Source organism: Leptidea sinapis, chromosome 34 (assembly GCF_905404315.1).
Source record: "Leptidea sinapis chromosome 34, ilLepSina1.1, whole genome shotgun sequence".
Lineage (NCBI taxonomy): Eukaryota > Metazoa > Arthropoda > Insecta > Lepidoptera > Pieridae > Leptidea > Leptidea sinapis.
Window position 1 is genome coordinate 11,029,183 of NC_066298.1, and position 22,826 is coordinate 11,052,008.

At 37.7% G+C, this 22,826-nt stretch overlaps 1 protein-coding gene across 2 annotated transcripts in view; it reads left to right on the forward strand.

Moving 5' to 3' along the window:
- Window positions 1-22,826, forward strand: part of LOC126975032 (unconventional myosin-Va) — a 101,187-nt gene that overhangs the window by 65,327 nt on the left and 13,034 nt on the right. The window contains exons 28-34 of one of the 2 annotated variants that reach the window (XM_050822806.1): window positions 3,305-3,337; window positions 5,354-5,463; window positions 5,929-6,036; window positions 15,683-15,782; window positions 16,621-16,738; window positions 17,483-17,617; window positions 19,590-19,794. In XM_050822806.1, coding sequence (XP_050678763.1) covers window positions 3,305-3,337; window positions 5,354-5,463; window positions 5,929-6,036; window positions 15,683-15,782; window positions 16,621-16,738; window positions 17,483-17,617; window positions 19,590-19,794 — 809 coding nt within the window. The remainder of the gene's footprint in view (window positions 1-3,304; window positions 3,338-5,353; window positions 5,464-5,928; window positions 6,037-15,682; window positions 15,783-16,620; window positions 16,739-17,482; window positions 17,618-19,589; window positions 19,795-22,826) is intronic. The other variant, XM_050822807.1, reaches the window with a different exon arrangement.

Here is a 22,826-nt window from a genome sequence, read left to right on the forward strand (position 1 = left end):
TTGATGCATCAATTCACACACACCGCAAATAAATAAAGGTATTTAGCGACCATTTTATTAGCAATTATAAAAATATAAAAATTTTAATTTTAAAACCATGAGGCAGAGTTTCCGGCTACAGGATCATCCTGCCACTGCAAGCAGCGCCCGTTCACGAGCATGATGCATGGGCCAGCCATCGCCTCCCTCAACCATATTTTAGGGAAGGGAACGACCCGTCCCACGTCGCCGCCACAAGCAGTGACATTTAAGCGAGCATGATGATAACTGTCACAGGAACTCAACCAAATAACTAAAAACAAGAATGTTCATCTAAACTATATTCAACAACACTCACTAAACACCTCTACCCATAATTTGACCATATTGCTTTTAGTATAAATTATCACTTTTTCAAAAATTATTCATAATTATAAATACTATTATATTTAATTAAGGGTAACTTAAGCTCAAATCTTTTAGAGCAATTCATACCCATGCTTTCTTATCATCTAAATAATCCTTTAAATTGTAATATGATTTTTCCATAAGTTTATGTTTAATGACTTCAGTTACCCCGTCCGAGTTAGACGGAGTAAAAAATGTTGACATGTTTAGATCGATATTTCTGCCAATAGTAGCTAATGAATTCGGTTACCCCGTCAGAATTAGACGCAGTAAAAAACTGTTAACATGGGTAAATCGATATTTTTCCCAATACCAGCTCATTACTTCAGTTACCCCGTCCGAGATAGACGCAGTAAAAAACTGTTAACATGGGTAGATCCATATAATTATTGTCAATACTTGCTAATGAATCCAGTTTCATCGTAAGAATGACTCATGGATTATCATCGAAATATAGTAAAAATAAAAAGTGATCGAATTATTTAAAATTTTAAGAATGCTTAAAATAAAAATAATAATTATTAAGTATCACTTTCATCAACGTAGCTATATATATGACCTTGATCTGTCAACTGTCACTTCAAGCTGATAATAATAACGTTTCAATTTAACTTCCTACTATCAATTTGAATGTACTTTTTTCATCTGATTTATAAAACAATTAAACACTGGCTATTTCTCTATATTAAAATAACAATTATCGGTACAAATTTAAAAGTGCGAGAGAAAACACGATATTATTTTTATATTTCAATTTATTTATATCCCCTTAAAATATTTTAAAATGGAATGCTTATTATTGAAAACATTATAATAAGTGATAGAATATTTTTTTTATTAAATCTGCTAACCTGTTTTCACGGTGTTTATACAGGAGACATAAACATTTTTATCTTTGTGTTGTTAGTTAATAGATAAGAGATATTTTTCTGTTACGAAATATCTCGGCTCTCCTTTCTGAGTGACATGTTTGCGGTCGTGTAAATAAGACATTCTTTCATAAATATGTGTTACTAAATTCAGTTCTTTCCAAATATTTGGTTGTACGATGTTGTACCTTTCATTAATAGTTGACTTATTTTCATTTGTGTGGATGTATTGAACACTTCTAAAAGTGGGTAGGAATCAAATTATATATTCCTTAATGTTTTTTTTATGACAAAATGTCACAATTATCTGAAGGTGATAAAGTGACTATGTTGGTGAAGAAATATCTTGTGGATGTTCAGAGTTTTAAAGCATTCCAAAGGAAACAAAAAAAGGTTATATTTTTGTTTTTTTCGTGTCGTTATCTTAAGATGTCACGCTTACATGACCATTACAAAATTGTTTTAAAACTTCGAGCACTTGAATACATGATGCGAAAATTCTTTTTAAGAATATTGCCGAGCACGGGGTAGTATAAGTTTTAGTATTGTGTAAGAGAAGAAGTGCAGGAAGCTCAAACGAATACAAATTATTGTAACTTGAAGTCCGTATTGATAAATGAAATTAAATCATTCATTGGTTAATTAAGTTCTTTTTAAGAACGTCAAACAACACTCGTATTGTCAGATGTATCGGCGTACTTGGCGTCGATATCACGAGCAGCATTCATTTCTGCGCTTCATTCTGTCACTTGTAAGATAAGCCCAAACTAGCTTCTAAAAAGCTTAGTGTACCCAGTAAGGCGAGACAGTACTTCACTTTAAGCCACCGCCTGTATACATCTAGTATAGATTAAAGTGGAACTTTTCTTTTTGTATCAGTATCGGGTCACTTGGAAGCGAAGCCAAGCTGGCCTCTAAAAAGCTTAATGTACTCATTAAATATATAAGGCGCAAATTCGGCCTCACATGAAGTACCTACTGTTCTCACCTTTGGGCGGGCGCTCCCCAGGAGCAGCCTTTTTCATTTGACCGCAAACAACGAAGAGCGGCTGGAATCATCGACGTTCAGGTCATCTCCGATCGGCTTGATTCTTCTGCGTTGCGTAAAGATGTGGGATCTCACTGCATCTTCTACCGCATTTATCACGGGGAGTGCCCAGAGGAGTTGTTCGGGTTGATTTCAGCGGCCGAATTCCACAACCGGACATTACGTCAAAATGCAAAATACCACCTGCAGCATCATGTCGTCCGGCATTCCATAACCGCGCGTTTTGTAAGAAATTTCTTGCCTCGCACAGCCACTTTGTGGAATCAATTACATGCTGCTGTTTTCCCGAACCGATACGATTTAGGGACCTTCAAGAAAAATCTGCAAAATCGTACTACATTATTTTGTATTACTCACGCGGGCAAAGTAGTATCTTGGCGCTCGCTGTTGCGGTTGAAAAAGAGCCGTTTGCCCATTTTAAAATTACGCGTGAGTTTTTTTTGTAAACGTAACTATTGTTTGATTAGTTTACTTGCAAATTTAGATTAAATTGCTAAAATAAATAAAATATTAAAAAAAAACACAATTGAAATATCAAAACTGAATTGATGTTGACGCGTCACAGTTTAATTTAATTAAATTAAAGTTACAAACATTTAAAAACGAATGGAGTCGGAAATAATACATAATTTCTTTTTACACCTTGGGTTACATTATTGGAGTTTAAGTAAGGATCCCTAATTTTTTACATATAATGTAGCCTATGTCACCCCGGGATAGTGTAGCTTCCCAACAGTAAAAGAATTTTGCAAATCGGTTCAATAGTTTCGGAGCCTATTCAATGCAAACAAACAATCAAATCTTCCCTCTTTATAACATTAGTATAGATCATAATATAATACTAAATCAAAGCTTGAATTTTTAACTCTGGTCGACCACTAGATATAAGATATCAAATGAAGACTAGATACGAACAAGTGTTAGATATAGCTATTTTAGAAAGGGTATAATATAACCCCGCCGTGATATATATCATAATTTAATGCATACATTTGTACAGAAACCGTGGTTCCAAACATTGAAGAATACTGTTGTGAGTAATATGGACATTTATTTGCATGTGTTCTTTGTGTTTTTTTTACAAGAATTGTCATGATAGTCTTGGTGCTGAATGTATCTTTATCACGTTACCAACAAAAAACCGTGTGTGTTTTGAGAGCATGCGATAGAAGCTTAGAAAAATTATACGCCTAGATAGAGCCTCTTGCTCCTAGAAAACCTATGAAAACAGGCCAGGTTTTTGAATTTAGTGTGCGTGACAAGCTGCGTCTTACACTCGCGATTTGAATGTCACTTTGTGTTAGTGTGCGTGCATTGCTCAAAATAGAGGTTAACTGTTAACCATTTTGTTCGATATTTTCACAGCTGTCACAGTCTGTCTAGACGTATAAATAATCTAAGGGCAGAAGTGAAAACTTCATCAAAGTTGTATTATTAATTTCAATTAAACAACTAATTCTATTGTTCTATATTTGAATTAGCGTTGCATATCTTTACATCGATACAGATAACTCAAGGCTGATTTCACCAACGCCCCTATGAAAGGGGGTCCAATCTGTTAAGGATAAAAAAGGAGTAGAATCTATTAAGGGAATACCAAACCACGTTCGTGCTTTTCAGTACGTTAGGTTAGTTAGTTCCCTTAGGTTCTCGGTAGGTTTATTTAGGGGTCCTTTTATTTAAACAGGGACATAGTAATGTGATGACTTAGGGAACGTTGGTGAAATTAGTCTCATTCAGTGCTAACAAAAAAGAGTGCTCAACGCGACCAAAGAATTTTTCACTTCAACAACAACCTTCAACAAAACTTATTGAATCGATTATAGATATAGAAATTGTTTAGAAACAGTTGGACGCGCATGAGTTACGTCCAGTTTTGAGGGAAAAAGTGAATGTCATTTCTTTTCATAAATAATAAGGTAGATTATGAAATATCCGAATTTACTTGTTTGATAAATTATTTATCCCGAAAGTGCCTGGCTTGTGTTTGTCAAACAACCGATATATTTTATCGATTCATTTTTTTAATCTGTCAGTCTCGACCCTCCTAGAGGTCGCCACCTTATTATATTGTATTTGGTCAAAATGTACCAATTTTATATATTTGTTCCTTTACAAGCGGCTATATAAACGAGATATATAAATATTTTTCGTAGATTATTATTAACATAAATAGATACTTATTTATTTTGGCATATTTTACAAATTTTTATTTTGTTATTTGCTTTCCTCTGCTGTTGTTGCATGGTAATTACTATCTTATTTTATCTTGTTTTATTTTTAAACTTTAAACGACATTATTAAACTGCATTTTTTGCATTTTGATTTTATACTATATTAACAATCTTTTTAATATCTTAATTTAAGTATATTTTAGTTTGTAGTCTTAGGCTGAAATCTATAGAGCGTACTCAGGCTTTACTTACGTAAATAATTGCTGAGTGTAAACTTAGTATAATCTTTAATTTCGTTTTTATAGTAATTTGGTGACTGAAATTATACTTAGCTTAAGCTAAGTCAGCCCGATGCAAAAATGTTTTTGTTAAAATTTTCGTTTTACCACACTCAGCTAAGTTTTAAGTCTACGTAAGCTCTATAGATCTCCGTCTTAGTTAGTACCTATTTGTATCGTCAATATCGCGCCCTCGCTTCTACTTATTACATTTCGAATTGCCGTCTCAAGTTTGTTGAATACAGTAAATTATTGTCTTAGACGATTTAAGTAGTATTTTCTTTAATAAAAGCGAGTGTTACATATTTAAGCAAAACACTTTTTAAAGGATTAAGACGCGTGTAATTGTAACTGTGTTCTTACAGTTTTTGCATAAAAGTTACATTTTTATTATTAGTTTAGCTAACCCGACGTTTCATGACCTTTTCAGAGCGCGTTCTCAGGTCACTTTTCATAGTAATAAAAATGTAACTTTTAGGCATAAACTAATATAAAGACAGTTACAGTTATACGCGTTTTAATTCCTTTAAAAAGTGTTTTCTTTATACCACGTATTCAATTATTTGATTACAATTAATTTGCCATTTACTACAACAGACGGTGAATCTTAAGTCTCTCGCATCTGCTAACTACGGATCTGACGTGGACATCATCAATGAAGATGGTGAACTGGCATCGGCGTATGAAGCACAAAAAGGAATCAATAGGTTTGTTAATTTTATTGAAATTTCCTTAGATAATGTATACGTCTAGCTCGAGCCTGTTGCTGCAGACAACCGATGAAAACAGAATAAGAATCACTTTGTGTTAGTGTGCGTGTATTGCTCAAAATAGAGGTTAAATGATCTAAGGAAATGCATGTGTGTTGATTTAGTTATATGTATTAATATAATAATTATAATTAAGCTTAAGTTATTTTTATTTATTCGTTTAAAATGTATTTTAAGTAAATATAAGTATTATACCGATCGCCTCAGTCGTTTTCGCAGTATAACCGAAGTATAGAGTATCACTTTATTTCGAATAGTGCATATTGTAAAGAAAAAATCATTTTTTTTTATATTCTTTGCCATACTAACAAACTCGGATAAAGTTTGTAAAAATATAAATATACCGAAAGAATATTGTTAACTGTATTATTATTATAGTACGTTGGTTGTCTCATGTTTTAGACAACTCCAAGAAGAACTAACAGCGGAAAAGAAGTTCTACGCAGAGCATATCTCCAAATCGAAGGCAGAGATCGATCGGCTGAAGGAAGAAAATGAAAAATACCAGAAGTAAGTGATGTAGTTTTATGAATACAGATCTATTTCTGTTTATACTTAAGTTATACCAGAAAACCTGTTTCTGCCACATAACGGCAGAGTAATTGGAACAGTACAAGTGGTCCAAATTGTATATCTAAATGATACGAATTATTTTAAGTGCTAATTTCGCTTAGATTTGTTTAGTATTTTTTTAGGAGGAGGGAAATACACTTTCTGTTTTCATTTTCTACTTTTTTCTTGGACTTGCTATTAAGGGTGTTTTTTTTAGTTTTTTTTTTGTTCATGTCCTAGTTTTTTGTTCATAATAAAGGGGTTTGATTATTAATGTTTTTTCAGGTGCTATAAAGGCTATAATTCGCTTTTATATTTCGAGTGTGTATTTTTATTGATGTTTGTTCGTAATCTTAACCCTCTTAACGCTTTATAGAAACTATCGAAAAGCAAAATTACACCCGCATCATTTTGACGTTCGGCATTCTACGACCGCCATTTTTGCGAGAAACATCTTTCACCGCACAGCCCTTTTATGGAATAAATTACCGGCTGCAGGTTTTCCCAACCGATACGACTTAGGGACCTTAAATATTAGATGGTACTTCCAAATTCCAGCCAGCAACGCGACTCAACGCCTGGTGCTACGGATGTCCATGGTCGGTTGCCTCAACACTTTCCATCACGTGTGCCTTTTGATCGTTTTTCCTCTATTAAATAAAAAAAAAGAAATTTGATAGTACTAGGCCTTTGTGGAAGAATAACCTCGAACAAAAATCAGCGAAAGATCCCTCGTATTTCAATCGCCTCGCCACTCATACTCTTTGTCTTTCTTCGTCAGCTTTTTTCGCCTTTATTAGTTATACAGTATGGTTTGCAAATATATGATATAAATGAAAATACAAGTCATACTGGTCCACAGAAGTATAGTAAAATTAATAATTAAAATTAAAAAAAAAATAAAAATTTAATAAACTATTTATCAAAATTGAATTAGAAAAAAGAAAACAGTCTGCTAAAACTACGTACTTTGACCCCCAGGAGCGATAACGTAGCTCACGGCGGCGAAATGGCTGTTACTTCTCTTCTCGTAAATAAGCTCTTAACAATAACATAATTATCAGCGTAGAAATGAAAATAAATTAAACATTTCACTTGAACTTTAAAAAAGTTCTATTAATAAATACAGTCAATCACTTGAAACAATCGCGGGCTACGTAAAGCACTCGCTTGGACACTCCAGTCATCGGACACACATTACGAAAGCTCGCATTAAATTGAATCAAAAAATTACAAATACTTAAATAAAATGGTGAAAATAAATAAAGGCGTAAATAAGGCATACCCCAGAATTCTAGTTTATCGATACTTTATTTACATTTACTAACCAACAACCTAAACAAGACATTAAAAACTAATAGTTTTGTGATAGTCGAATGTTTTAATATTTTTAACAATTAATAAATTAATGAATGGATAAGCTTTGTAAAAAAATTGTTTATTTTTGTAAGTTCAATACTTACGGAACCACTGTTTTCTGAGTGATTTCCTGAGCAGCGAACAAGTTGGTACGATTTTTGATTGGTTGCTTTCAAATTACAAACAAGTATATTCACAATCATTATCTCTAAACTACTTCATAATTTATAAAAATAAAAATTCTGAAGCTGTTTAGTTTTAAGAACCTAGGTAGGTGTAGTATTTTTACAATAATCATATAGAACAATTTCAAAATAGACTTAAACAGCTTATTGTTTATCGATTACAACTCCCTTTAAAGAAAGCTTACTATCGATAGAAGATATCCTTCCCTACGCCGTTGACCTTGCCTTTGAATAGCGCCGCAGTCAAAGAGACACGTGTATTTTATAGCCTAAACACTTGTGGGATTTGTTAGGACATAGGACGGTCCGGTGTGGGGTGTGTGTCCGGGCGTGGGTGGACGCCTCGTTCCAATTGGTCGCCGCCGTACTCAGTACGGTCCGGATGGTAATAATAATATTTTTTTACGATCGACAATGCGACATGCTATCGAATATGGTCGTACCCGAAGCCCGTGAACGCTGGAGTACCCCTAGGTTGTTTGCTAACTCCCACGCTGTTTCTACTGCATATCAATGATATGTTGGACATCTCCAGCATACATTGCTATGCAGACGACAGCACTGGTGATGCTGTATACTCGGGCCATGCATATTTTTTGGAAATCGACGATAGGTCCTGGGAGAAACTTGTGTCTTCTATCGAGTCCTCCCTTGAAATGGTCGTGGAATGGGGTAAAGTGAACCTTGTCCAATTTAATCCCCAGAAGTCTCAAGTTTGCGCATTTACCACTAAAAACCCCATTTGTCTGTACCACCGCTCTTCGACAACACTTCCCTTAAAGCCTCGCCTAAATTCGGAATACTTGGTCTCGAAATCTCGAGCGATTGCCAGAACGGTGGCCATCTGGAGGGCAAAGCCAAATTGGCGTCGAAGAAGCTAGGCGTCATTAATAGAACAAGGCAATACTTCAAGCCGGCCCACATTCTGTGCTCTACAAAGCGCAGCTCCGGCCATCAAGTATTGCTGTCATCTCAGATCTGACGCACCACAGTATCAGCTCGATCCATTTGACCGCGTCCAACGCAGAGCAGTCTGAATTGTCGGGGACCCAGTGCTCTGGGAACGGCTGGATCACTTGGCGTTGCGTAGAGACGTCGCATCATTGTGTGTATTCCGATGTGTTGTTTTACCTGATTCCTGCCGCCGAATTCCACCTTCGCACGACACGCCAAAAGCTAGTATATCATCACCATCTGGATGTGGCGATCCTGGCGTGGGCTATTTTCCACGTACTACAAAGATGTGAAATGAACTTCCTTGTGCGGTGTTTCCGGGACGATACGCGCTTCAAAAAAGCGCGTACACCCTCCTTAAAGGCCGGCAACGATCCTGTGATTCCAGTGGTGTTGCAAGAGAATGTGGACGGCGGTGATCATATAACACCAGGTGACCCGTACACTCATTTCTCCTCCTTTTCCATAAATAAAAAAGAATGTTCCGGTACCAGATGTATTTAGGCTATAAAATACACGAGCCGGCGGTATCTCTTTGACGGCCGCGGGCGGCGAAATTCAAAGGCAGCTTTTTTAGCGCTGCTATTCAACTTTTGCACGGCATCATAAGGCGGCGTTGCCGCTCTTGGATATTGAAATATTCAAGTTCATTGAATCATTGACCCAGTTACCCAAATCTTACAGGACGTTTAAATTGGCTCGAAATGAAAAGCCTACTTTTTGAAAAAGCTATGCACGGATTTCGTTAGTTTTTGGTATATCGTCAGCTAATATGCTAACAAGTATGTACCTTCATTTATTTCATATAAGCTGTTTCCATACTGTATAATATGAAGATCTCGCATCTGAAGCTAAAGTGTGGTTTTCAAGGATCTTTCTTCCACGTACAACGAAGCAGTGGAATGAGCTACCTTGCACGGTGTTTCCAGGACGATACGACATGGGCACCTTCAAAAAACGTGTACACCTTCCTTAAAGGGCCGGCAATGCTCCTGATTTCTCTTATGTTTCAAAAGAATGTAGGCAGCGGTGATCACTTAACACCAGGTGCACCACCCATACGCTCGTTTGTCCTCCTTTTCCATAAAAAAAGTTTGATGCATTCCTCTTCTCAACAGCAAAGCGCCGTATACGATAGTTGGCTGCGATGATTGATTGTTTTTACATATGTATATAAATATACGTAGGGCCTCTTTCTTTTAAATATAAAAAACTTCGAAAACTGAAAAGTATCAAATTACTAGGGATTTTATTTAATACACCTTTACCCTTAATATTAATTTTCATAAAAAATGAAAACTGGTCCAAACTATGTAACATTATTATGGGACCAAATGGCATCTATTCTGCTTCGAACCAAAAATTACATAAATCGGATCATACATCTCTGAGTGATCGGTGTACATACATAATAAAAATACCGATCGAATTGATTACCCCCTCCTTTTTGAAGTCGGTTAAAAATAAAGCAGTTACTAAATACTCATATTACTGTTGAAATTATTAATAAAATCGACCAAACAGTGTCTAAGTTTATTCATTACAAACTACGGTGGTATTCTCGTAATTACAAATTCCTATCCCCGTTTTGGTCTAGAATAATTTCCCTGAACTATTACGGGATCAAAATCGCGTGTCAATGACTTTTGATTTATACTACATGCTCGCTCGAAATTACGAATATTGTTCTACCAAATCTAAAATATATAAGAGATATATAAATACATTATGCTCTATTACCCGTATAAATAAAATTAAGCCTGGTCGAAAATTATTGAAACCAAAAAAAAGTATTAAAAAATAATAAATACAATGAAACCCATTAACAAAAGGAAGAGAACATAAAAAAATGGAAGAAAAAATAATTTACGGGCGATCTGAGGTCGGGAAGTGGGGGAGGAGGGGTTTAAGTGTAAAAAATAGTTTATCTCGATTTCCGGCAATGGCCCTGGTCTATAATATGATTTTTATGTATTCAATTAAACCAAACGTCAAAATTTTTGCATCTCCCCACAATTAACGTTCGATCTTGTTACGAGAATAAGTATCATACAATTTTCCTAAATCATCTCATCTCGTAGTCCGGCAATGCATCTCTTGGCCTCAGGCATTACGGATGTACATATATCGAACAGTTAATCATTCATGTATCTTACGTGAGATAAAACCCGCTGTTTATATATTATTTATTTCACACATTTTCATTTACTTACTTACATACATAAATACTTATAAACATCCATGACTCGGAAACAAACACCAATACATCATAATAATTAGCTTGCACCTACCGGGATACGAACCCGGGACCTGTATCTAAGTAGGCAGGGTCATCAACCACTGAGCTATACGATTCGTATATTAGAATGACTTCCCCTGTGTAGGTATAATATATCATCAAGGAAAAAATTCTATAAAACCTTCGTCAATATCGAGCATGTACATAATATTTACTTTTTCATCTGTGGCTGAGGATACAGTAAGGGTAGGTAAATCAACTAGCTTCCCTTCCTTATACAGTTGCAGTGCCGGATTAGCAAGAGTAGCATATGCTACGGGCGACAGAGGGCCCCGCATATATAAACCCCCTCATGTCTGCCTAAGCGTAATTTTTTGAGTGAAACTTGTTAAGATGTATATTGAATTTAATTGGTGTCAAAGCAACTTTTCCTTCTAAACTATCCACGTCAGACACTCGGTAACCGGAAATTCCAATATAAATCAAGGGCTCTTTGAAAGAATTTGCTACGGGCCCCGCGCTAGCTTAGTCCGGCACTGTACAGTTGCAACTGAGAATGAATATTTTTTTGTACGCCACACGAAACTCAGTAATTCATGGATAAGAGAGCGTCTTTGCTCTCATCAAACCAAAAACATCAAAATTTTTTACTTACCATGATAATCCACATGTGCCAGTTGCCCGATCGCCCCCCTCTGATATAAAACAAAAAACAAATTGAATGCAATATTGACATGAGCATAATATATCAAGTGAACATTGACGTACAATAAACAGCTAGACTCACAATCACGCTTAAAAATTGTCTGAAGGAAAACTCTGCCTACGCTTCTATTGGGCAGAGTTTTCCAAATCCAAACTTAAAAAGGACGGAGTGTCGTATTTCAGGTAAGTGCCCCTTTAAAATAACAAAATTGATTAACTAACTTGAAGTTTTTAATCATTTTACTAAATAATTATATTGCAATTGCTAAAACAAAATGATCTTGCCGCGTCGTTGCCATGACTTTGAACTTTACTGTCACGAAATAAGGTGTTAATTTGAATTAATGTTTTTGACGACTTTTTAATAGGCGATTGGGAGGTCTAGTCTTGTTTATTGTAAGTCAATGCAAGTCACAATAATTTTTGTTGATGCACAACTGTTTGACTTCGAAATATTGTTTACAGTGACGACGACTCTTACAGATCGACATTTAGAAGATATTGGGGCGGTATTAACTCGTCGTGCAGACCTATTAAGACTTATTTCTACAACGAAAATATTTTCATCAATTTATCCCTCTCGTTACTAACGTTTTACTAACTGTTACATAACGGCTTTGTGAAGATTCGTCTTTTATTGATACAGTTTAAGATATAAGATTTTATTTATTTTAAGTTTTACCTGGACTCTGACTGTTCCAACTATTTATTGTTTTTTTCTTTATAATAAATTGACAGAAAATTCTGTTTATCTTTCATGGGCCCCTTGTAATAATTAACAATTTATCGATTACTGTTTTTGTTATATCTCTCTTTTGTTGCAATCATTCAGTGTAAAGGAAATGGGAATTGATAAATTGTTATTATTTATTTGACGACATATGCTTTATGCATGACTTAATTTGACTTGTCTCTTTCATTATTCCTATGATTATGCGTAATGAAAAACGAGACAGAAAACTTATAATCACGTGTCACTAAATTGTTATTATTTATTTGACGACGTATGCTTGATGCATGACTGAATTTAACGTGTCTCTTTCATTGCTCCTATGATAGGGAAAAAGAGACAGAAAACTAATGTCGAACTGTCGATAAATTGTTATTATTAATTTGACAAATATCTGGTGATCTCTACTCATCATGGCTGAATTTTTCTTCTCTTCTATTTAATGAAAAGCCATTTAAAAAATAGGCTAGCGTGATGGGAAGTAAAATCCAACCGCCCATGGACACCCGCAATACCAGAGGTCAAGATTCCATTGCCAGCCTTTAAGTTGGGAATCTACTCTATGCTTGAAGGTCCCTAAGTTGAATCGGCTCGAGAAAACTGCAGCCGGTAACTGATTCCACAAAATGGAAGTACGATGCAAAAATTTTATTGCGAAAAGCGCGATTGTGGAATGCCCGCCATCAACAGGATGCAGATACAACAATTTTACATAATGTCCGGTGATGAAATTCGACTACGGGTTATACATAATAATACGAGCACGCCCCGTGATAAATGCGATAGAAGATGCAGAGAGAACCAACATCTCTACGCAACGCCAAAGAATCAAACCGTTCAGAGATAACTTGATCGTCGATGATTCAAGCCGCTCTTCCTTGTATTCGGTCAATATTTGTTTTGATTGCATTTTACACCTTAAATTGGAAATTGGAATGGATTTTCTTAGTTTATTTTCTCCTTTTCCCTTTTTCATTTGCTCCTTTCATTTAATTCCCATATCATATTCATTTGACGACGTAGAGTTCATTCTAAATGTTAATGACGTTAACCGTTGCGAATTTCCTTTGTTAGGAGTCAATTAGTTGCAAGAATTTGAATAAGATGCTGGAGTTCGGTGACAGTCAGGTCAAATAGGTTTTCGTGACACTCACGTTATTGTCAACTTTCCATTATTACTCGTCGACTTCCAGTTCGCTCAGTATTATTGCGAATACTTGCTAGATAAACTAGATCCCTTGGCGTTACGTTGACGTACGTACGTATCTCATTGCTTATTTTCTCTGAACTTATCACGATATGTGTTCGACCTGAATCCCGCCGCCGAATTCCACCTTCGCACAGCACGCCACATATTAGGATATCAGCCCCTCCAACTGGATGTCTGGCTTTCTTTCAGCCACGTACAACCAAACGATGGATTGAGATTTTTTCTGCGGTGTTTCCAGGACGATACGACATGATTACCTTACCTTACCAAAGAAAGCACGAATACTTAAGGGCCGGCAACGTACCTGTGATTCCCCTGGTGTTGCAAGAGAATGTGGGCGTCAGTGTTTCTAACATCAGGTGACCCATACGCTCAGTATTTCTTTCATTAACGCGTGTTACACATTTTTATAAAGTACTCTTTAAAGGATTAAAACGCGTATAATTGTAACTGTATTTTACATTAGATTTTGTGTAAAAGTTATAATTTATTATTAGTTTAGCTGAACCAACGTTGCGTGACTTTTTCAGAGCACTCTTTCAGGTTGCACTGCAGTTGACAGCAGTCGTTATTGTATTTGTTATAGTTGTCAATATAACTTTTACGCAAAAACGTATGTCAAAACACAGTTCAAATTACACGCGTTTTATTCTTCAAATAGTGTTTTGTTTAGACCCATACGCGCGTTTGTCTTCATCCATAAAAAAAAGTTTTGTAATAAGAAAAACTTCAGAGCGAACTAAAAATATTACGAGGGCTGTAGGTACATGTCAAGAAACGAACTCCTATTCTATTGAGATCCCTACTCCTCACTATTCAGACCCTAACTGCCAAACAAGGGGTTGATTTATTGATTTCGAGTACTATTGGTACAAAGGTTGTTATTTATTTATTTTTATCTATTGTCCAATTACCACTGCAGTGCCACTTACACTAATTAGACGAAACACAAGAAAGTAAAATTACAAACAAAAAAGAAATATTAAAGGATAATTGAATGAATTATACGATTTCAATGTCCTCCGCGTACCTTAGTATTTCAGAAACCAGGGAAGTCCAGCCATCATTGAATGGGTCCGATTGAGCATTAATGTCCAAGAGCGCATTAAAAGATGCCAATGAACGCGGTACTCGTATAGGTGCCATGGCTCGGACAACGGTGCGATGAAGCGGGGCCACGAAATGTTTATACACTAGGACTAGGTTGTCGTATTACGAATGGACTTTGGAACTCTCGAGTTTCACAGTACGAATCCTAATCTTTGAAATGTGTCAGCTGCTACTGTGTTGATATGGTCTCTGAAGGTTTATTCGGTGTCAAAAATACGTCCAGATTTCTAACCTACTCTCCTCTGGAGATAGGAATTACATCAATATTGTACTCATATATCAAAGGACGCCGAGCTCTTCCAAAGCTCATGAATGTTATGATGAATATGAGTGTTTGTATCGGAGTCATTGAAAAAAGTGAAAATGAATTTTTTGCCACTTCTTCTAGTGGCAAAATGTACAACTTTGACATTCATAAGTGTCACCTTTGACCTTAATTAAGTACTTTTGAATTGAATTCATTATTATTTGTTTATTATTTTAAATATATCGATATAATATTAATACGGATGCATTTTTACATAGATTAACTTGCCACAAAAATAATAACCATCATAATTTTTACATAATTTATCTTGCATAGCCTGTACTATCGGTGCAAGACAACGATATATTTAATACGATATACATGCTTAAATATACATATATACTTAATACAAGCATCCATGTCTCGAAAACAAATATCCATATTTATCATAGAAATGTTTATACCTACCGAGATTCGTACCCGGGACTTCAAGCTAAGGACAGGGTCTCTAACCACTGGGCTATAGGGTCGTCAAGTCTCAAAAATCGATACCTGGAAATGAAATGAAATTTCTCTATCCATTTAGGTACATTTTGTACGCTTATGAAAGACAATTTTGATGCCATCGGTTCAAGCAAGTTTTATCCTTCCTTTACGGTTTTCACAGTGTCCATACATTTTTTTCGTCTATATTTTTTTTTTTCGCTTTCTTCATTACGCCCTGGTATCCATACGGTCTGTGTAGTGTTGGGTAAGATAATTTGTGTGCATTTTTATTAATTTTTATACCATAGTGAAAGACACACAGTGAGGCAGGGTTCAGTTGGTTGGTCAATAATTGATTATTGATGTGGTTTTTTTTAAGGTTGCTGAGTGCAGACTTGAGCCAGCAACCCATGAACAAAGGACAGGAATACGCGCAGAATGAAATTATCAAATTGGCGGCGGAAAGTTTGGCAATACAGGTAGGATATTGTTTCATTCTAAGGCTGGATTTAGTGCTCGGCCGTTGGTGAGCACTGGCGTCGGTCGAGCGTAGCGCGTACCCGTTTTGATGCTGAGCTGATAGTGATAAGACAAGCTTGATTGCGCGTGTACAATAGCGAAGAAAAATGAATCCAATATTGACGTAACAACATTGTATGTGTGTGTGTGTGTGTGTGTGTGTGTGCGGGTGACTGAGTCTATATATATGTGTGTGTGTGTGTGCGTGTATGTGTTTTTTTCCTCATGGGAACAGTACTATTACGTATCATGGGGTCAGGATTTCCGCCTTCTTGTGTACCCTCGTTGCTCCCTGCGAGATTGGCGTCAAGTATTTGTTCGCTTATTTCTTTGTATCGGATTTAGTGTTAGCGGTTTCTTCCACTTGCTGCTTGCCTCATTTGGGCTCTATCTCTCCAGAGTGCACACTCTAGCTCAGTTCCTAAGCACTTCAGTTGCATAGCTGTCTGTTGCATCCCTGGCTTCCAGTGATTCCAGCAATATACTTGTATATTATAAGAATAAGTACAATATATATTACTTGTTTCGTCCAGCTGCAGCGCTGCCAATGACTCAGGCTCCTTTTTCTCTCCTTACTCCTCATTTCAATTGTGGGTGGTGGGAGCTACCTTTGTGAGTGTGTGTGTGCGTGTGTACATGCGTAAGTGTGTTGTTAGTGTACGTGTGTGTGTGTGTGTGTGTGTGTGTGTATGAAGTGTAGGAACTTGAACGCGTTTGCCATACATATAGTTGAGACAAATTAAATATCAAGGATCAAAATATTTTGGAAGTCGATTGTATTAAATTATTGGTTATCAGGAAAGAGTCGATAAACTGTCAGAGAGCTGTCGAAGGTACAAGAACCAGATTCGACTGCTGGTGGAGAAGCTGAAGGAAGCTGGCGTGGAAGATGTCCTAGACATTTTAGAAGGAAATGGTAAGTATAGTAGAATTATCGGAGTAATATTTTTTTTATTTATTACGGCAACTAACAAATTACATTCTTTACCTGCACACTTATATATAGATAGGTATTATATAAATAGGAGTTAATTCAATTACATGTTATCACTGCATTCATAACTTTAAACTACGTTTTAAGACACTATTAAAAATTATACGATTTAAAAACAGAAATCTATAAATATTACTATAGAATAATGAAAATGTAATATGAAAATAAGGTATATCACTTGTGAAAATTTAGTAATTTCTTTCGAGTTTGACCTACAATACTATGATTAGATTAAAATATAACTATCATTACGGGGATGTGTTCAAAGAATACTGGCAGCATTCTGGCGATGGATAGCTAGGCTGGTCCTTTGAACGAAATAGCTGCCAGCGCTTGGGTTTCCAGTAGCTCTAAAAGAATAGTAAGAAGATAGTACTTTGTACGTACTTATTATTTTACTCTTGTGTAGTAATATGTTCACAACTTATTGTATTCAGTATCTTTATGGGTTGTCTGGAAGAGATCGCTTCAAGCGATATGACCTCCCATTGCGTACCTTCCTATGACTGTAATTAGCTTAACATCTTTTTATTAGTCGTATGCAATAAAGCGTCTATCTACGAGTATGTATCGACAAAACTCCACCCGATTGTCATTTCAATACGAAAGTTATTTTCCGAGAAGGTTCATAAAAATATTGTAGCAAACTCAAATTTTAATTTTCAGAGTCAGTGGTTTCTCAAAACGTGTCTCTCCCTCTACAAATAGCTCCAGTGCCGCGCAAGAAAGAGAGAGAATACCTGGGAATGTTCGAATACAAAATTCAAGATGAATCTACTATTATTAAGAAACTGATCACGGGTAAGTTATAACTTAGAACTTTTTCACATACAAAATACGTGTTGCGGCTTCAGATAAATCTCTTATAGGTACTTGTCCTGAAAGCCATCAATTCAATCCATTTCAAACTTTCCCTCCTTACATGCACATCCGTGATGTGTGCCATCTGGCGAACTGTCAAAAAAACCTCTTAATGGCCGCGTGCGTAACCGCATCGCCGCGGCCGCTCACGAAAAATATAGAAATCCAAGGTCTAATATCGATCAATCGCCTGGACAACTGTGTACGTTCAAGTTATAGTGCTATGTCTATAGCAAAACATTAAGTATTAGTTACGTGTGAATTGGCAAAAGAGGTGTACTACTGACCAGTGAATATTCCTTCCAAAACTTCCAGTTTTGTAGCCACTATATTTGTTCTTGTTTGAGGCCAACTAGGTTTTGATATTCATTGTTTCGGTGACTTGGTAATCTGAAATATATCTAACATATGCACGAATCCATACAAGTGTTCATGTGCCAACAATACGCTTGGCATTCGATCCTTAGTATTTTGAATATGATAACAGTAGCTAAAGCACACATTGAAAATTGGCCTGTCAGGTCGACTATACCAAAGTACAAGTAACAGAACAGAAGCATAACACAGCGCTCGCCTTCATATTTATGCCTACGTCGTGTCATGGTGGAGTTCTTTAGAAGGAACGTCTTCATCCGATTCATGGTTAGTATCAACAGTCTGTGGGAGGCTGCTTTGCACAGGATGACGGCTTATGCTAGATTATGGGTCACAACGGCACCTATTCCTGCCGTGAAGCAGTAATGTGTAGGCATTACTGTGTTTCGGTCTGGTCGGGCGCCGTAGCTAGTGAAAATACTGGGCAAATGAGACTTAACATCTTATGTCTCAAGGTGACGAGCGCAGTTGTAGTGCCGCTCAGAACTTTTCAAGAATCCTGAGCGGCACTGCATTGTAATGGGCAGGGCGCATAAATTACCATCAGCTGAACGTCCTGCTCGTCTCGTCCCTTATTTAAAAAAAAAGTCTCGTTCGTTCGTTGGATGTTTATTTCAATGTTGGATTTTAAAATGTGTACTTAATTATCAGTACTAGAACAGTACCGTAACTGAGCGGTTTCATTGAAATTTATACCTACGTCTGGGCGGAGCGCTAGGTTTGGTACATACAATTATATTGACGACGCGGACGGCGCGGCGCAGCTAATGTAACTCTACAGCTATGTGTGTATGTGTGCGTCCTTCCATTCGGGCACTCATGTATGAAGTTAAAGTACTGTTCTATTACTGTATTGTGTCTATGCTCTAGTAAAATTTAAGTCTCTGTGTGGAGCCAGTCTTAAACATTTTAACGAGCAATCTTTTATAGAGCTAAATTATCTATCATTATATGGATCAAATTTTGTATAAAGATAGGATTATGCCGTGTACGTTTCTTAGGTCTTTCCTTTACCCAAAATTGGAATTACCATATTATCTTTATAACGCCATGTCATCTTAAAGTATTTAAAATGATGATTTTTATTGTTTATTCCGATATGTTTTATAAAATTCCCTTCAACGACCTACAGTCTGTATTGAGACGAAACACACGAGAGGTGCCGGGTTCGAGTCCCGCATCGTTCATAAATTTTGGTTATTAATTAAATTAATTAATGATGATCCGGATGACTTTAAAAATAACAAATTGTTTCTTAATGATACCACCGATTGGGAATGGAGTCGCTCCAGGCTATTTAATAATAATTTTACTGTGTGCGAAATTTTTATTAAAAGAATAGAAGTCTGCTTAGTTTCTTGCGCCCGTTCATCTTGGGTCTTTAGGCATAAATTATCCAATCGGCGGCAATTTAAATCCTATTTAGAATTTGAATAAATATTTTAGAATTATATTTTTTTTTGCTATGCCAAATGAGTATAACATTTTAAGTTGGCACAGTATTTTTTAATTTAATCTTAATTTCTTGCCATTTCAGATTTAAAACCACACATAGCAGTGACACTACTTCCGGGTTTACCTGCATACATTCTGTTCATGATGCTACGTCACACGGACCACGTTGACGATGAGCCAAAGATGCACTCCTTGATTAAGAGCATCAGAGCAGGCGTGAAGAAGATATTGAAAAGGAAAGCTGATAGCGTGGAATACCAGGCGCTATGGCTCGCTAATATGTTAAGGTAAAAAATATAATTGCTAATAAAATAGACGTTGATCGATCCTTCGAGAAAATACCGCTAATACGGAAACTTTGGCTCCTAATAAATATATTGGCAATGAAAACATTTCAGTCAACCAATTGAGGTGAGCGTGCGCCAGCTATTAAATGCTTATTGGTCAGGTAATGATCGCAACATGACGTAAACTATTACTACTGGCTACTGTAGACTTATTTACTAAATTTATGTAAGATGCGGGATTCAAACATGCTTAAAAACTTTTGTGCTGAGTGATTGGTAGTGAGGTAAATTAACGTAAATACAAAAATTATAAATTTGAAGAGCCCCACCCAACTAAATCGAGCATAAAAAAAAAGTTGAAGTCATTCCCTGAAATGCGGAAAAACATTTAAAAATATAAATCTTTTGGCAACTTCGTAGTTTTTGTAAAAACGATTTCTGCAAATAATTTGGAATATTGTTATAATAAGCAGGGATTATCATTAGGCACCTTGTACTTCGAAACCGAACTTGCACCACATGCAAACCGCATCAGTCCGAGTTAAATATAAAAACAACGATGCGGGCCTCGAACGGTTGGCTTAGTTGGAAGAGCACTCCAACGGAATCCGAGAGGTCGCAGGTTCGAATCCCGCATCTATCATAAATTTTGGTTATAAATTTAATATGTTTAATAAATCCCAGAAATAAGGGTTATCTCTTTAAAAATAACAAATTGACTAAAACAACGATCAGTTCTGTAAAGAATTACCCGCGCGAGCGGAACTGAAACAATCGCCTGCTTATAACTTATATTGATACATATATTATGATGTTCACAACAAAAAAGTTTTACTCGTTAATAACTCATCATCGAAATATTCCATTTTAACTATTTTTCTAACGAAATTCACAAAACCAAAAACCCAGAGATAAAGATGTGTCGGGCGCTGGTGTGGAAATGCACTTAAAAACAAAAGCAATAAGTAGAGTTTACGCTTTGGTGTACAATACCGTATCTGAGGGCATTCTAGTCGCTTTCTTAGCGCTGTACTCAAAAAACGGTTTATTTCACAGAAAAAACTAGGCATTTTTTATAGATTTGCCCTGTACTTTCCCCGGGGCGTAAAAAGAATAGGGGAGTCCCAGGCCCATGGGTGTCGTAAGAGGCGACTAAGGGCTTTTTAGAAGTGGGAGAGTCACGCTGCCGTCTTATGACGTCAGCACAATCGGGCCAGACTCGTCCGGGTTAATTACCACACTCGCACAGAATACCGGCGTGAAGTAGCGGCCTAGTGCCGCTATGTTTCGCATAGGTTAGTGTCGAGGACCGGAGGCCATCCCTTCCCCCCCCCCCCCCCCACAAATTATGAGAGCGGTCCGTAAAAAGATATTACCCCAGGAGGGTACCGGCTCTACCAGAGCCGGAGAATCCCTCCCCGAGCACTCTCGCTCGGGCCGCCCTTCGTATTCTGGGGTGGGCACAGAACCGCGCATGACCGAGGACAAACGAGGCAGTAACACCACGGCACCCCGCTCCACGCTCAACGTGGACTTTTGCAATATCAGGGGAATTCACTCCAATTTAATCGACGTCCATCACCACCTTGAGACGGCGCACCCGGCCTTGTGTTTCCTTACGGAGACGCAGATATCTCGACCTAGCGATACGTCATATTTAACGTACCCCCGGTACAAAATTGAGCACAACATTTTGCCTCATGCCGGGGTATGTGTGTACGTTAGGGAGGATATCTGCTGTCGCCGTCTCGGCAATTTTGAGGGTAGGGACCTGTCTACTCTCTGGCTCCGCGTAGATTTAGACGACCGCGTCCGTATCTATGCGTGTATCTACAGGTCCCATAGTGGTAACGCAGAAACCGATCATCTCATGGGCTGCGTTCAAGCGGCAATTGACGTCGTGCTTGCACAGATCCCCTCCGCTGAAATCGTGGTCTTGGGTGATTATAACGGGCACAATGCCGAATGGCTTGGATCACGTACCACAGACTACGCAGGGCGATCTGTGCATAATTTTGCATTGGCGTATGGTCTGTCCCAATTGGTTGAGTCGCCAACGCGGCTCCCGGATGTGGATAGCCACATGCCGTCCTTATTAGATCTTCTGCTGACTACACATCCCGATGGTTACCAGGTCTTTGTCGACGCCCCTCTCGGAACGTCCGACCATTGCCTGGTCAGGAGTGTAGTGCCTATCCGACGCAAACGTCGCAGACCACCAGCGACCCGCCGCGTTTGGCACTACAAGTCAGCAGATTGGGATAGGATGCGTTCCTTTTTTGCATCGTACCCTTGGGGCAAGGTTTGTTTCCCTTCGGATGATCCTAGTGCCTGCGCCATTGCAGTAGGCTGCAGGGCATGGATATTTTTATACCAAACTCTGTAGTACCGATCGGTGGCAGATCACAGCCCTGGTTCGATGCGTCAGTTAAAGCAGCATCTGACTGCAAAAAACAGGCGTATCGAACTTGGGTTGCGGCGCTGGGCACAAAGGATCCGAACTGCAAAGTTCTTAAGAGGAAATATAACCGTGCCTCCAGATTTTTTAAGCGGCAAATCGCCCGTGCGAAGTCTAAGCACGTCGTCAAAATCGGCGAGCAGCTTTCCAGTTACCCGACCGGAACACGCAAGTTCTGGTCGTTGTCGAAAGCTGCTTAACTTAACCAGCGGTAACTTCAACCAGCCGTCCATGCCGCCGTTGCACATGAGAAATGACACCCTGGCCCATACGGCAAAAGAGAAAGCCGAGCTCCTGTGCGCTCTTTTCGCCTCCAACTGGACTCTTGACGACAACGGAAAATCACCGCCGACCATCCCGCGGTGTCAGAGCTCTATGCCTGAAGTACAGTTCAGACAGAAAACTGTTAGGCGAGCTCTGTTTTCGTTGGACGTCAGGAAGTCGAGCGGGCTGGATGGCATTTCTCCAATCGTGCTTAGAACGTGTGCCCCTGAGTTGACGCCGGTGCTAACGCGTTTATTCCGGCACTCTTATTCCAAAGGCGTAGTCCCTGACTCATGGAAGTCAGCCCTTG